Source organism: Penicillium waksmanii (assembly GCF_028829765.1).
Source record: "Penicillium waksmanii strain IBT 27052 chromosome Unknown utg000009l:1.0-4314994.0:1.0-4318279.0, whole genome shotgun sequence".
In the NCBI taxonomy this organism is placed as follows: domain Eukaryota; kingdom Fungi; phylum Ascomycota; class Eurotiomycetes; order Eurotiales; family Aspergillaceae; genus Penicillium; species Penicillium waksmanii.
This window is the reverse complement of record NW_026643255.1, coordinates 1,218,117-1,234,263: the sequence shown is the minus strand read 5'-3', so window position 1 is coordinate 1,234,263 and position 16,147 is coordinate 1,218,117. Positions and strand designations below refer to the sequence as shown.

Here is a 16,147-nt window from a genome sequence, read left to right as displayed (position 1 = left end):
GTGCGAATTTTTTTCTTTCTGCCGAAACCCGCCCGCAAGGTCTGCCCAGAATTGGAGAAGAGTTCAACATTCAACACACTGAAACAATGGAGCCTCCTTCGAAGAAGATGCGCAAGCTTTTGGACGATGATAGCTCAGACTCCGGCGATGATGCCGGAGGTGTTTCTCTTGGAAAGTCGCCCGAGCCGGGCTTCAAAGTCAACGCCGAATATGCCAAACGGTTCGAGTACAACAAAAAGAGAGAAGAAGTCGCGAAACGTAAGTTTACCAATGGGCTTTGCTTTGTGTTTATTTCTTGTCGTTTGGAATATACTGATTAAAGAATTTATTATACAGTGGAGGCAAAATACGGCAAGTCCAACATGGGCAAAGCCAACGAGCCATCTGACGAAGAGTCCTCCGACGAGGACGAGGATGAGGATGGAGAGCTAGCTACTAAGGCTCTTGACGCTGAGATCCTGGCCACCCTCAAGGCGATCCGATCCAAGGACCCAGCCGTGTACGACAATAATGTGACTTTCTACACCAAGTTCGACGAAAACGCCGATGCCGCCGATGCCGCCCCCAAAAGAAAAGAAAGAGAAGACGATGACACTGCACGATTACCACCGCGAGAACCTGCTGAAGGGACTTGACCCGGCTGAGGAGGAGGACGATTCTCCTAGAACCTTCGCGCAAGAGCAGGCCGACCTGAAGAACGAGGTTGTCAAGGCCATGCACGAGGGCTCAGACGATGAAATGGATGATGCGGATGACTTCCTTGTCCGCAAGTCTGGTCCCGAAGAGCTCCCGGAGGAGAAGGTCGAGCTTGATATCGAGAATGCCGACAAGGACCCGGAGACCTTCCTTTCCAACTTCTTGTCTGCACGCGCATGGATCCCCGAAGGTGGACGAGAGCTCAATCCTTTCGATTCGGACGACGAAGACGATATGAAGCGGGCAGATGCTATGGAGGAGGCCTATAATTTCCGTTTCGAGGACCCGAACAAGCTCAACGAGGTGCTTGTCACCCACGCTCGTGACACTACAAACGACCTTTCCGTCCGTCGTGATGAGAAGAGCGCGCGTAAGAAGCTACGTGATGCTGAGCGTCAGCGCAAGGAAGAGGAGAAGAAGCTACGGGAAACGGAGAAGAACCGTCTCCGTAAACTCAAGACGGAGGAGCTTCAGACGAGGATCAACGAGATCAAGGAGGTTGCCGGTATGCAGGCCGAAAACTTTACCGATGAAGACTGGGCTAAGTTCCTGGATGGCGCCTGGGATGGCGAGGAGTGGGAATCGGAGATGCAGAAGCGATTCGGAGAGGGTTACTACGCCGGCAAGGACGCTTCTGGCAAGAAGCACCCCAAGAAGCCGGAGTGGGATGACGATATTGACATCACAGATCTGATTCCCGAATACAAGGATGACGATGATAACGCCAAGCCTACCATTGAATCCGACAACGACGAAGAGGAGGGTGATGGTGAGGGTGAGGACTCTGAGCCTAAGAAGAGTAAAGCCCAGGAGAAGCGTGATCAGAAGCGCGAGGCCCGCAAGGACCGTCTTCGCATTGACGAAGCGGTTGACCGCAACCTTGACCTCGACATCACCCTGCTCCCTGGTGCCACCAAGAAGAATGCCACTCGCTTCCGCTACCGTGAGACCTCACCACAGAGTTTCGGTCTAACTGCACGCGATATTCTCATGGCGGATGATAACCAACTTAATCAATTCGCCGGTTTGAAGAAGTATGCTGCGTTCCGTGAGGCCGAACAGAAGGCCAAGGATGAGCGAAAGCTGGGCAAGAGAGCCCGGATTCGTCAATGGCGAAAGGACACATTCGGCAATGAGGATGGCCCTGCTTTCGAATTTGGCTCTGGCAAGAAAGTCGAGGAGAAGGAGGAAGCGGATGGGGATGAGACGAAACTCGACATTCGCGAGGGTGATGGACGGAGAAAGAAGAGAAAGCGTTCGAAGAAGAACTAAGCGCGGGCGCCAAAAGCTGTCATACTGTCAATAACTTGTCATTGGGAAAGTGGAGTTTATTCAGGTTTATGTATCTATTTGAATCCATGATATTTCACGAGGACTTGTGCTGCTCTAACCCTGGACTATAGAGCTACTAAATAGTACCACGGAGTTCAATTTACCTACTACTAGTAGTACTAGTAATAGGGTACGGTAGTATAACTATCATTTGGACTGTACTAGTATTTTTCTATAAACACTGTATCGTGATCGGATACCGTATTGAAAGGGGCAGCTCTGTGGCTATCGCCATTATTGTGCCTGCCAGAGGTACCTAGTATGGTCCTCGGGAGTCATGGTAGTGGTACTTAGGTAGTAGTATTAGTTAGCACCACCTTGAACTTCAATATATATATTCAACATGCCCACCTGCACTCGCACCCAGTGAGCAAGGCCCCCCAGGGGTCCAAGCCCGCTACTACTTCATATGTAGCATCGATCACTTCTATCAGCTAAAGCCTGCTACTACCTAGTACTACTACTGGTATTTACTGAAGGTGCACATTGCAAATTTATACCTGTAGTAGTATCCAGCATGTGAAATACGATATACTCAAGCCCATAGTGGACTGCAAGTGGATCCACCCCTGGCCTTGTCGGCGGTACATTGCGCATGCGGCTCACCTCCACTGTAAACCTTGTACCCGGAACATAAATAGCAGCATAAAATGTCTCATACTGGACTACGATTGGCAATACGAAACCCCTACATGCAGTACGGAGTCCCGAGGACATTGATCCGCCCGAAAGGGTATCACATCGTCTGCAAGGTTACTACGGTAATCGTATGCAAGAGATACGAACTAAGCCGATCGAACGGGTAGCTAGTAGCATGTAGGTCACGACTAGCATATGTATCTATACTGCAGCTGATAGCTGGAAACAAGTCTCCGAGCTACCTAGACAGACAGCTGAAATTGCCTCCGCTGCACTAATCACGAGCAGGTGATATCAAATTCTTCCGGCTAGAACGAATCTACTGAGAACAAAGTATGAGTAGTACTTCGTACTCCGTACGGAGTGTCCTATGCCCTGGCTCGGGACAAGAACCAAGTTTCTGGCCCTGAAATTGGCCAGGACTCGGATACTCGGGGGGGAGGAAAAAAGGAGGTGCCCCGTGTGGAGGCCCGGCATTGGCTGGGGGGCAAAATACGTACCCATACATGGTGTCCACCTACCGCGCTTGGGCGCCGTTGCTCCGGACTACGCAGGGTTTTCAAGGAGGATGAGGAAGAGAAGGAGATATTGGGAGAATTGAAGATTTTGGGGAGAAATTACCTGGGTAAACTTGGGGGTCAAGGGTGTGTTTGTAGATCGAGAATATACAGAATAGCCATTTGATACAGATTCCCTCCAAGACATTCTTCACACCCAAACAAGCCACGTCGCACGGATTGAAAAATTTGCATGGCAGCGATCGGGAGAATTCGGCCTGCCGGGCAGACCAGAGACGAGCGATACACGGGCAATACGATAGATTACGGTAAAAAAGAACCTGATTGGGTGTTAGTGGCCTCCCGTCGCTTCTGCCGCTGGTATTTTTGTCGCCCCCTTCCGCCCCGGCACCCTTCTTCTTCTTCTTTTTCTTCCTCATCCCCATCTTTCTTGACACTCCCCATCTCCTCTCTTTTTTTTGTTGTCGCATTCATCTTTTGCACAACCTTTCACAATGGCTACCGGTGATGTTAACCAGGGCGATAAGTCCGCTTTCGGCATGCCCGTAAGTTCTACCTCTTTCTTCCCTTTGCCCCTGCCATCACATCCCGGTTTTTGCGACTCCATCAATTCGAATGCATCATCAATCCGATTTCGATATCCATCTTCATCGGAAGATGCTTCGAATTGATGGACTCTGCTCAACCGGACAATGGCTCATGGGAGCAATTGATCAATGTTTGAGAGGATGAACATGCTGACGAAAATTTTTTCACAGGGCTTCGTTGTCGACTTCCTGAGTACGTACAACACCTTTAAACCTCCGGTCTTCACATCGGATCCACAACAATCAATGCACTCCATGACCAGCTACTAACTGATTCACAGTGGGTGGTGTTTCCGCCGCTGTCTCCAAGACCGCTGCCGCCCCCATTGAGCGTATCAAGCTCCTGATCCAGAACCAGGTTGGTCAATCTTCAATCCATCGAATCGCTACTCGCCATGGACATTGCAATGAAATACCTTCTACCCTCTGTTGCGATTCAACCGACTGGCCTTTCACCTTGATGTGATATCGCCTCGGTAGTCCCGGCTTCAGCAAGGGTTGAAGAATTTTTTTTCGCGTCCGTGCTCGGCAGAAGTCGCGTTTCTGTCGATCGGTCACTAATCCGATTTTTTTTTCCACCTAATAGGATGAGATGCTCAAGGCTGGTCGTCTGTCCCACAAGTACGCCGGTCTCGGTGACTGCTTCAAGCGCACCATCGCCGATGAGGGTATGGTTTCGCTCTGGCGTGGTAACACTGCCAACGTCATCCGTTACTTCCCTACCCAGGCCCTGAACTTCGCTTTCCGCGACACCTACAAGTCCATGTTCGCCTACAAGAAGGAGCGTGATGGATACGGCAAGTGGATGATGGGTAACCTGGCCTCCGGTGGTGCTGCCGGTGCCACTTCCCTCCTCTTCGTCTACTCCCTGGACTACGCCCGTACCCGCCTGGCCAACGACGCCAAGTCCACCAAGGGTGGCGGTGACCGTCAGTTCAACGGTCTCGTGGATGTCTACCGCAAGACCCTCGCCAGTGACGGTATTGCCGGTCTCTACCGTGGTTTCGGTCCCTCCGTCTTCGGTATCGTCGTTTACCGTGGTCTGTACTTCGGAATGTACGATTCCATCAAGCCCGTTCTCCTGGTCGGCTCTCTTGAGGGCTCTTTCCTCGCCTCCTTCCTGCTCGGCTGGACCGTCACCACCGCTGCCGGTGTTGCCTCTTACCCCCCTGGACACCATCCGTCGTCGCATGATGATGACCTCCGGTGAGGCCGTCAAGTACTCTTCTTCCCTCGATGCTGGTCGCCAGATCGTCGCCAAGGAGGGTGTCAAGTCCCTGTTCAAGGGTGCCGGTGCCAACATCCTGCGTGGTGTTGCCGGTGCCGGTGTCCTGTCCATCTACGACCAGGCCCAGCTCCTGCTCTTCGGAAAGAAGTTCAAATAGATAACTCGCCCCTAAAGCGGATTATTTAAACACCTGTAGTCATACTGGGGATGGGGATGATACCCTGCTCGGTATAGCCGGGTGATGGGGAAGCAGAGGTTGCTGGACCTGCAAAAGATAGATGCGTCAAGAAATGGGTCTGGGGGATCTTGAAGCATAGAATGGTGTGATTCTTCCCTTTTTTGTACCCGATGTACTTTACTGCCTGCAAACTCTTTTTCTTTTCTTCGATTGTACATGATCCAGTGCATTTGTAAACGAACTTGTAAACTGTAGTCAAAACACGACATTGAGGCCACATCTTCTAATATCTGCATCACCTGCGTTACTTGTCGTGCAACACTATTCTCCAAGTGCCTGATTCTCCTTATCCTTCTGCCTGGGAGCCAGATCTGGCTGTTTAAGATGTTCTGGCTTCATCTGGATATCACGTAAAGGTAGTATACTATAGTACATGATATGGGCACCATTATTCACCTGGAAAATAAAATTATTCAACAATTTTATACCCAAGTGCTCCCTGTCTTGATCGACAATAACAGTTCATCAGCTCTCCACGAAAAATCCCAAAGCGGCGACCGCCCCACTGCGGCAGGCGCATGACGTTTTGGGGCTTGAGCTCCTTGAAGCTCCTTTCTCTCTCTCTCTCTCTCTCTCTCTCCTCTTTTCTTCAACTCCTCACTATTCAAAATTTCAAGTCAAAATGTCCGGCATACAGACCTACACATCTGCGCCCCTCAATTCCAACAAGGAAGAGGACTCTACTCCCACCCAAGCAACCACCTCAAACCTCGAACCCGCCACCGCAACCGACGCTTCAACAACAGCAACCACCGATCTCCCAAACCCCTCAGCACCAGCTACAGCCACAGCCACAGCACCATCCTACTCTCCCATCCCTGCACCAGCGCAGAATGCCCAGCCAGGCGCCGCTCCCAGCCTCCCAACACCAACACCAGCATCCGCCACTGCTGCCCCATCAGCAAACTTAACCGGCACTCCAACAACCACCCTGCCACCAACCTCGTCCTCCCCAGCACCACCTCAACCCGGCGCCGTCCCAACCGCAACACCTCCAAACCAACAAGCACAATCCCCCGTACCCCCCCCACCGAAGGCAGGCGAAGCCATCCCACAACATCCTCCCACCCACCCAACAGGACCGGCGCAGGCACAGGCACCGCCGGCCGCATTCACACAGTCCTACTCCTTCCACCGCTCCCCACAGTCCCACCACCCCCCAAACTCTACCTCGTCCCCCTACGCAAATCTATATAACCCCCCCATCTGGCAGTTCGCAGCCCGGTCTCCCTCTGCATAGCGGTGGGAGTGGTGGTGGTGGAGGCGGCGGTGGTGGCGCGGGGGATATCTTCCCTGACGAAGAAGAGGGATTTATGGGAACGGCTAGGTCGTGGATGCAGAGTGCTGGGACGAAGTTGGCGGAGGTTGAGGCTGAGGTGTGGAAGCGGATTAATGATGCACATGGTAAATAGGTCTGACCGGTGATGTGATGTGATGTGAGTTGGAGAGGGTGTCTGGAAGCTTTATGCTTTTTTTTTCGGAATTATTATGTTATGTTTCGGGAGATATGATCGGGTTCATGGTTTTTCATTTGGGAAATTTATTGCTTTCTTGGGGGTAAGAAGGAGGCCGGCGTTTTTGTTTTTATTGGTCTCTCCTTTCGGGCGGAGGGGGCTTTCTCTTGGTTTGGGTGGTGAGTGCTTCGGGTCTAGGAAGCTTGATTGAAATTTGTACATGGTCATGCGTCTCCGCTTGAGTCTTTGGCCTTTGGTCCAATCACTCCTCAGCTCGGCTGGTAAATGTTATTCTACTTTGATCTGAACCTTGGAAATATGGTATAGAGCCCGGAAGAATAAAATGATGCAGAGTCGCACTGCGAAGCCTCAATGACAGCATATTCTTGATCTCCTCTGCACTACGTGTGCCTCCTTATGCATGTATACTTCCAAGGTTGTCATGGCACCCTCCCTGCCTTCTCTGTCTGGGCACAGCTTCAGCTTTACGTGATAGCTCTACGAGATGGTACATAGTAATATAACCTACGAACTTCAAGTTCCAAGAAATTCTAGTTATATCAATGTTCCTCCATCAGGATCGCATGCCCAGGTGTGATTACTAGTAGTGAGTTTCGCCAATCAATTTACCGAATATCATGAACTTGCTCCTCTCACAACCTTCAAGTTGTCCTCTCTCGAAATCAAGTCTGGTCATTCTCCCTACATCGCAAAGTCGTCACTCTACTAGTAGTCAATATATATTATTTGGAATGACACTTATCTAAATTGAACATTGAAGTTTTCTGACCCAATTCCTCATTAATAGCATGCTAGTTCAGGCCTCCTCACTAAAAGCAGGTTGCCGCTATGTGGTACTTTTGTAGCGACCGCTAGTAGGTTATGTTGATGCAGAGGATGGCAAATTCCAAGGTTTGGGGCTACAGAGCTCTCATTTGGTTAAAGGCTTACAGCCACGGTTAGATAGTACATTGAATACATTGACAGGGCATATAATGCTGCCCAGGTGGACTTTGATGAACCTTTGGCACATGATATCCAGCTGTGTTGCAAATTGAATGCTACTAGTACTAGTGAATCTACGGCTACGAAAAGAAATCGGTCCCAGAAGATTAATAAAAGGGTGTTCAATTCAAAATGGATATCCACTATTTGGATTTATCCCTAACCTAAGACAGACAGACACAAACCAGTGCCCGTATATATGTACGTATCCACAACGGCGGACTCAATTCCAAACATACCGGGCACACACAACCCAGACGAGAAGAACCAGGAACGAAGTATCAAGGATAGAAACTCTCAGTAGAATCAATTAAGATGACCGAGAACCAACCAGAAACAGAAAGATAGAGCCAGACAAATCCCACAAAAGAGTGAACGTGTATGCCAGTGCAGTGCAATGAAGACGACCGACAAGCTCGTTTTCTTCCGAGATTGAAAGACATTCTGTTCATGACCAGGATAGAGTGGAGTGCTCAGAACACATAAGATGAGAAGTATGAATCCGAAGAGGAAAATATTAGAAAAAAGTGTAGGTTCGAAAAGGGTCGTGAGAGATCCGATGGGTATGGTTGAAGCCCCGGACCTGCATATGCAGAAAAGTGATTGCGGAAAGTAAAAAAGAATAATCAAGTCGAAGGGGGTATTTGTGCTTTTCACGTCGCAGCAGGGTTCAGTAGCCAGCAGGGCTGCGGTGGAAGTGCAAAAATAATGGGAAACGCAGAAAGGGCATTCCCAACGCCGTTGTTCCCTCCAAAAACCATGTCGTAGAGCATGTCAGGCGTCAATGAAGATTGACATGTTCGGCATGTCTTTTCTGATGAAGACACAATCGTAACAAAAATAGAATAAAACGAAGAATCACATCAAGAGTGGTCCGGACCAGCCTTGGCAACCCAATTATAGGTATAAACGACAGGGAAAACGTGTAGCCCCGAAAACTCAAGAAACTCCGTGAACGAGGAAACCCAAAACGCCGATCATGAATGTGGGTAGAGAGGCTTTACATGGAGCCCAAGCGGAGTAGCGCCTCTACCGCGGCGCGTTCCTGAGTGTCAAAAGTGCGGGGCGGCTTCGCGTCGGGAGTGGGTCCGCCGCCAAAAAATCCAGCAGGAAGAGGCTTCGCTCGAGCTGCAACATTGCTGCGAACGAAAGGACCGCTACCACCACCTCCGTTGAACGAGCGGGCGCGCAGGGCATCCGCACCGATCTGAGCCCAGTCTTCCTCGTCTGTGTCTGTGCCTTCATCGAATTCGTCTTCCTGCATCTCATCCGGCGCTTCGGAGGAGGAACAGTACTCCAGCCCGTCTTCGCCGTCCAGGGACATCTTGTCGGCTTCGTGTTCGAGCATGTCGCGGTCTCCAGGTAGGTAATCCTCGGTATACGAGAAGGCGGCGGAGTCCATGCCAGGGGCATATGAATACCGACGATCGTTGACGCGACCTTCGATTTGCAATCCACGTTGCTGGAACGAGCCTACAACGCTGGAGGGGGGGCGAGGAAACGTCGAACGAGCGTTCACGCGGAGACTCCCCACGTCGTCGCGCGTCCCAACGCCCCCAGCCGATTTTCTCAAAAATTACATCGCCGTTCGTCCCACCAGCCTCGCCGCCATTCCCACGGCCTTCAAGCGCGGCAACAACCAGACGTCGTGCTTTGGCAGGGGGGATCCCTGAGAATCCCGGCACAGAAGTTGTCAGGTGGCCCATGACATGACGGATGGCCAGAGGACCCTGCGAGAGCAAGATCTCTGGAAGATGGTAACGCGCCAGCATGGCCGGGGTGATGGCACCGGCGCTATCCAGCTCGTGGGCAGGCTGCGGCTGGTTCTGACTGTTGGCATGTTCGACCGCGTCTTCCAGGTCGATGTCCGAGTCCAGCTGCGGCACCGTCGACAGAGGCGAACCGGGCGACAGCGCGGCGCGATGTTTGAAGGCGTGTGGGGGGAGAGTGGGTGAGATGGAGTTGGGTGGCGTCGGAAGCATGGCCGGTTGGCCAGGACGCAACGAGGCCTTGCTTGGGACGCCCGACCGGGGCTTGGGGATGTCAACGGAGGCAGTCTTGCCAGCAAGAGCCATAGCGATGCTGGAGTTGGTTTGCGATGCCATGATGGGTGGTTGAGAAGAGATGAAATTTGTCTGTGTAGCGCGCAAGGCAAGGCCATATATGAGTCAGACGTGTTCCTATTATACCCTTTTGCGACGCAAGCCGCGCCACGCGATTGGAGGGAAGGGCGAGTGGCGACTAGCCGATCCGGGGGAGATAACAAAGGAGAGAGTTCTGGAAGGCTTACCTCTTTGCAACAAAGAGACAAAAGAAGAGTATGTGTGTGTGTGGTTGTGTGTGTATGTGTGTGTGTGTAGGTTGCAGGACGACCGCACGACTGACACGAATACGCGACACTTGGCCGGGGGAGATTGCGACGCGCAAGGGGCAGGATGACTGATCAGGGAGGAGATCAGCGATGTGATAGGATGTAGCCAGAGAAGTTGGATGAAGTAGATGTGAGAGGAAAGGAGGAAGAGGAGGGAGAGGAACTGAATAAGAAGGCAGGAGGGGTACCAGTATGACAGCAGGTACTCCGTGCGTGTGTGGGAGTACTCGTACCTAATGGTGGTACTCCATAGTGAAGTACCCAGTGTACTCCATCCGGTCGTACTGTAGGCCAAAGCCAAAGCCAAAGCCAAAGCCAAAGCCGAAAGCCAGTGAGAGGAAGTGGGCCTTGCTCGTGCGGGCGTGCGGACACTCGGGCGGATGATTGGGGCCGGGCACTTCCGGGTCCATTTTATACTGTAGTATGGTGTATACATTAGAGTATACACTACGGAGTATGTACGATATAGACTATATCTATATCTCGTATGGCTATATCTACTCGTAGTATGACTATTAGAGTACCATATAATAGTACCCTAATTAGCACTCTAACTCTAATACTGGACAGGAGTATTCTCTTTATCTAGTAGCATACCTCAAAGTAGAGTATACTAGTACATCCCTGTGAGAATCAGGGAACGGAACAGGGAATGGAATCCCAGGAATCCCACTGGGCCTCCTCCTCCACTCAGCGATCGAAGATGTGCAGGTGCACAGGGCGCAGCCCTAAACAGCGTAGATAGGCATGGGTCCTAGGGTACCCAAGGACACCCTATAACCGTGGTCCCTGGCTACTATGGGACTCTTCTGTAGAGTACTGATAAGACACCCTTTCGGCACGTGCAGCCCTGTCCAATCAGAGCCGCCATGGCATACCTGTGATCTTCTACACAACGCATTCAGGTGCCACCTTCTCTTCCTCTAGCACGGAGTACAACGGAACTCAAGAAAAAGACTCATCGCTAACTTTTTCGCTTCTCTTCCCCCCCACCCCACTGAAGTCTTCATGATTTCATCTCTGAAAAATGCCCCCTCAAAATGCCCCTCTGTGCGCGCCGCAACTCTCGAGTGGGTCTCCTGATTGATTCTGGACTCGCGCACTGACGTCAAATCAGGGGTGGAGGCCTTTAGGGCCCAAGGGTACTCCGACTCTGTACTCCGTACTACGTGTGGAGAGTACTTGCAGTTTACGTTCACGCTCAGCGGAGGTATCGGTACATGTACATGTACATGTTTAATGCACGCACGCGGGGGCTACACAGCCTATTACTCGCGCCATGCGCTTGCGAATTCCATCCTTCTTTCGTGCCTGGTTCGCCGCATTTAGGTTGATCAGCCACCCCGCGCAATACGCCGCGCAGTCTTGCGTTGCCTTCTCCGGAGTGCAGCTATACCTATACCCACTCTCCTATAGTTACTCGTACTCTATGAGTAGTACGGGTACACTCTCCTCAATTCCGGCATGTTGCTCGGTGAACCAAATCCTGACTTCCGAGGGTATGCCGGGCCACCACCGCGCCATTTCTACGATTGGGCCCCCCCCGTCGCATATGAAACCCCTCGATTCGTGTCCCAATTGCATCGACTGCCCACGACTCCATAGTAAGACAGCGTAGCCACTCGCAAAAAAATAGCAGCTGGTTTCTCGGCTTTGTTTGAATGATGACGATGCCTCTTGGCCCGCCTCACCATCGATGAATTGTTGTTAGGTGGGGTTAGCTAGCCCGTATTTCAATATCCACAATCCCACAGAGAGGGTTGCTCCTGCCTTGGTTATTCAAGTATCTCCCCTGTCGTCTCGGGCGAAATCTGGATTGCGCGGTGGCTTTGCGACATGTTCGGGCCTCGGGGAGGGCGTTGCGTAGAGTTGCCCCGCATCAACGCACTGTGATTAAGATAGGAATGGGAGGGGTATAGGTCTCCACACAAGGAAGTGAAAGGAAATGTGCAAGAATGGAGATTTGCAATTGACGTATGGTAATTAGTTACCGATGTCTGCAAGATCAAATTGATAGACCGTCACCACACATTGTGCATAGGGACAGTGCACAAGAATCGCCATTTTCATGCAATAAATCCGACCACGAGGTACTAACACATGGAATACTTACAAACTTGATCCTCGACAACCGTCATCAGCCACTGCCATCAGAAATCGGTCACAAGGCTGCTGCGATACCGGACGCAGACGCAGGGGCCTGTCTCCATCGATCGCAAGTCACTTGTACCTGAAGCAAGATACCCGACCGAAACTAGGCCTAGTCTCGCATGGAAGTTTCGTGATATACTTCCATCTAATTCGAATCACTTCATCCAGCACAGCTTGGCCAGCTAGCAGCTAGCAGCTAGCAGCTAGTAACTAGTCCCCCCCTCAACTCCGACCCCAACAGCGCCATTCGTCTTCCTAGCGTCCAATTGATTCAACGCCTCCAACCTCCCAACTTCCTCAACTAACCCCGCAAATCAAAAGAACCCTCACTAAGCTCCCTTTCATTCCCCACAAAAACGAAAAAAAAAACCCTTCCTCTTACCTCGGAGATTGACCATCTAAATACTTGATTTCACAAGGACTGGCCAGGTAGGAACGAGTCTCATACTGCGCCAATTTTTCCGCATCACCCTGGCTCCGCACTCGATACGCAGCACCCTCAACTCTCTCACCTTCGGAAGAGGGTAGTAAAGCGGGGTATTGTCCCCCTCCATATCTTGCATCGAAAGCCTTCTAGATACGTAGGGCGGAGCTCGGGCGTGGTATCTAGTTCTAGGATTTCCACTAGCATGTACGGGTCGAGGAGGGGTCCGTAGAAGAGATAGACCCCCTCCGGCACTGGCTTCCGGGTCCCTCCCATCGCTACTGGAAAGTGCGTCTCTGGTGAGACTGTTCGAATCCGCGAAGTGAAGGAAGATAGCTTGGAGCTGGAAGCTGGGGGCGGGGGTGGAGGAGGTGGAGGTGGAGTTGATTTTGTGGAATTTGTTGGTTTGCGATGACATCGTGCTTCTTTGAAAAAAGGAATTGAATTTTGCCTGTTTGTAGTTGTTGACAATGCTTTGCGTCTGAGTCACTCTCAGGCAGCCTGCAGGCGCATCTCACTCCCAGCCACTTCAACTTCTACCTCCAATCTCTCCGGCTCAAGGCGAATATTCCCCGGACAAAAAGCCTTTCCAGTATTAAGTATGGTTAAGCTTCGTTCTAGAAATTCAATCTATTTCGATCTATTGGACCGGGTGAATGGATCGTCTGGCTATTTAGATGGTCGCATTTTCCCGGCGCGGGGATGCCGTGCCTAAATTGGTAGAGGGAATGTCCTCAGGGATACTTCATAAGATGAAGGTAGGATGTGGATCCGATTTGCGACTCGGAGATATCTCGATGTTGTAGCTGGAAATGTTACTCAAGTTCTTCTCTCTCACTTATCTACTGGTGACCACTAGAGCGGTGATCAGCCCAGGTTCGCTGAATTCTGATCTTTCAATTCTTATTCAAAATGACTTACAAGGTTGAATTCTACCAGTACCTACCTAGACTATGAACATTCAATGACTAACCTTCATGGCTAGAAAATGAAAGCCCATGGGCCGGGTCGGGCGTCTTGCTTCTGGACCCGATGCCCCTGAAAAAGGCAATCCAAAGTTGCCAGAGCCTCGGAGAGAGACTTTGGTCCATTAAAGCAGGATTCTCTGATATTGAAAACGATCTAAAGTATCTAGTCTATCAGAAAGATAAAAAGAAGAGCCAGCGATATTGGATTGCCTCCGCACACGGCACACCGTCAACAATAGACGTCAACGGCAAAGTGAAGAAAGCTTCCTCCGACGAGAATTTACCAGTTCTCTGCACCCAGACTGCCCCCTACTCTACCCTTACCTTTCAAGATGTCAATCCGTCGTGGCAGATTGCTGTTCGCTCGAATAACGAGTACATCACTGGGTATGTGAACCTTCTTGCATCAAACACTCTAAAAAAGTGTTAACAGACTTAGATTCCGCGATCACTTGAGTTTCCGCTTCCTCGGTATCCGATATGCAGATCCCACGAAAAGATGGAAGTATTCGAAATTGCACAAAGGAGCAAATACCATGGTCTCCGCTTTGAACTACGGGTCTACTTGTCTGGAATCGGAAGACTGCTTCTTCCTCAACGTCTGGACACCCTATCTGCCCCGTTCTGAACACTCCCCGAAGAAGAAACTCAAACCAGTCATGTTCTGGATACATGGTGGCGCCTTCACAAGTGGATCAGGCAGTGATACCCTAATGGATGGAAGTAACCTCGCATCAAGAGGTGATGTCGTGGTGGTGACTATCAACTACCGACTGGGCACACTTGGATTCCTGGCTCTGGATGACGGAGAAACAAACGGCAACTATGGTCTTGCAGACCAAATCACTGCTCTCGAGTGGGTTCGCAAGAATATTCGGGACTTCGGAGGCGATCCTGACCGAATCACTATATTTGGTCAGTCGGCCGGGGCTGGGTCCGTAAGGGCTTTACTCGCATCTCCTCGAGCTCGGGGCAAATTTGCCGGCGCGATTATGCAAAGTAACCTTGGTGGTCTGGGGTATGGGACGACGTATTCCAAGTACTACACAATTGCGGAGGAGATGGAGGCTGTGGGGAAGGACATATTGACCCTGACGAACTGTACGAATGTTGATTCACCGGTTGAATGTCTGAGAGCGCTTCCTGCAGCCACCATTGCGGGTCTTGATGCAGTAGCAAGATATCTCGTTGTGGATGGGAAATATCTTGAGACTTCGCAATTAGATCTGACACATCCCGAGGCAACGGCAAATGTGCCTCTCATGATCGGCACGATGAGAGATGACGGAGCTGCGATGATTGGGTACCCCACGGCGAATGAGACCATTCAAACATTCTTGAATAGTTACGGGATTCCGTCAACCGTTCTCAGTGACTCAGAACTATTTCCAGTCCCTTCCACTTCGAACAAAACGCTCGACATTTTCAACACCACGGCCCACATCGCCACGGATGGCATATTCCGCTGCGTTGATCAAGCCACTGGATATAGCGGTTTCGAAAATGGAATCTTTCCAGAGGTGTTTTTCTATGAATTTAATCGATCATATCAAATGCCAGATTGGTCCCCCAACGCGCCAGTATGCGAGGCACCCATCACATCTCGGTACCCCCACGGCGACCCAAGTCAGGAATACTTCAAGTGTCATTCGGGAGAGTTGTACTATGTCTTTGGCAACCTTTTGAGGCAGGGACGTCCCCTGCGTGATCAATTCGATCTTCCATTTGAGCAGTATGTACTAGATCTGTGGACAAGCTTTGCTCGGACTGGTCGGCCGACTCCGGATTTGGGATTTCTTGAGGCGAGAGGATATGTCAATACTACTCGACAGATTGAGTTGGCGGGGGAATGGATGCCATTTAGACATGGAGACTATCGACTGCATCGTCTGCAGTTTCCCTCTAAAATGGTGGATTTGGATGAAAGGGAGCAATGTGAGGCTCTGCAGTTACCTCTGACATACTATGAGTCTACCTAGTATGCTAGTGTGTATATAGTTAGTAGTTCCACACCACAACCTTGGAATTTACCAAGCCAACACCAAACTTGAAGCCAGTTTAATTTGAAAAAAAAGAGTATTAGGCCACCAATAAGCCCGGCCATTTTATTCAACCATATTATTCAACCATACTAATATCACTATACTATTGTAGTCCACGTGATGGCACATCCGATCTTATCGCTTCCGAAATCACCAACGGGTCAACCCTGGAAGCTGCCACTGCCGAGCCGGATCGCTTCTTTTCGGATCTGCAATTGCGGGGTCCCAGCATTCCCTCATCCGCCTTTTAAAATATTGTCCCGTCGGCTGATGAACGGTTACCACCCGACGGAGAGATCCCGATGATCACCGTCATATATAGTCTGGTAGTTCCTCCTCATGGCCGTCCCCGGGCTTGGACGAGATTTCGATCGAAGTTCGTGTTCGTCCTATTTCCCGGGTTCGCCACTGCCGATCTATTCAAACTTTCCGCGCAACCTTAATCGTGCTCAAACGCAGACTGTTCAATTCGAGAGGAAATTTGAACAATTCGC

General features: G+C 50.8%; 5 protein-coding genes across 5 annotated transcripts; 4 read left to right on the top strand and 1 right to left on the bottom strand.

Annotated features, from left to right (window-relative positions):
• Window positions 1-86: 86 nt before the first annotated feature.
• On the top strand, window positions 87-1,968 carry N7481_010830 (KRI1 family protein; the record flags this gene model as incomplete). The annotated part of the gene is made up of 3 exons (XM_057270049.1): window positions 87-258; window positions 337-499; window positions 531-1,968. The coding sequence occupies 3 exons, from the start codon at window positions 87-89 to the stop codon at window positions 1,966-1,968; spliced, it is 1,773 nt and encodes a 590-aa protein (XP_057117223.1).
• Window positions 1,969-3,679: 1,711 nt separating this feature from the next.
• N7481_010829 (putative mitochondrial ADP,ATP carrier protein (Ant)) lies at window positions 3,680-5,157 on the top strand (the record flags this gene model as incomplete). Its single annotated transcript, XM_057270048.1, has 5 exons — window positions 3,680-3,730; window positions 3,944-3,965; window positions 4,054-4,130; window positions 4,359-4,925; window positions 4,984-5,157. 5 exons carry the CDS (start codon window positions 3,680-3,682, stop codon window positions 5,155-5,157), a joined length of 891 nt encoding a protein of 296 aa, XP_057117222.1.
• Window positions 5,158-5,860: 703 nt separating this feature from the next.
• N7481_010828 (uncharacterized protein) lies at window positions 5,861-6,650 on the top strand (the record flags this gene model as incomplete). Its single annotated transcript, XM_057270047.1, has 2 exons — window positions 5,861-6,411; window positions 6,452-6,650. The coding sequence occupies 2 exons, from the start codon at window positions 5,861-5,863 to the stop codon at window positions 6,648-6,650; spliced, it is 750 nt and encodes a 249-aa protein (XP_057117221.1).
• A 2,047-nt stretch (window positions 6,651-8,697) lies between these two features.
• Window positions 8,698-9,802, bottom strand: N7481_010827 (uncharacterized protein; the record flags this gene model as incomplete). The annotated part of the gene is made up of 2 exons (XM_057270046.1): window positions 8,698-9,178; window positions 9,225-9,802. The coding sequence occupies 2 exons, from the start codon at window positions 9,800-9,802 to the stop codon at window positions 8,698-8,700; spliced, it is 1,059 nt and encodes a 352-aa protein (XP_057117220.1).
• A 3,653-nt stretch (window positions 9,803-13,455) lies between these two features.
• N7481_010826 (putative carboxylesterase) lies at window positions 13,456-15,590 on the top strand (the record flags this gene model as incomplete). Its single annotated transcript, XM_057270045.1, has 3 exons — window positions 13,456-13,567; window positions 13,629-13,998; window positions 14,051-15,590. The coding sequence occupies 3 exons, from the start codon at window positions 13,456-13,458 to the stop codon at window positions 15,588-15,590; spliced, it is 2,022 nt and encodes a 673-aa protein (XP_057117219.1).
• Between the last annotated feature and the right edge of the window lie 557 nt (window positions 15,591-16,147).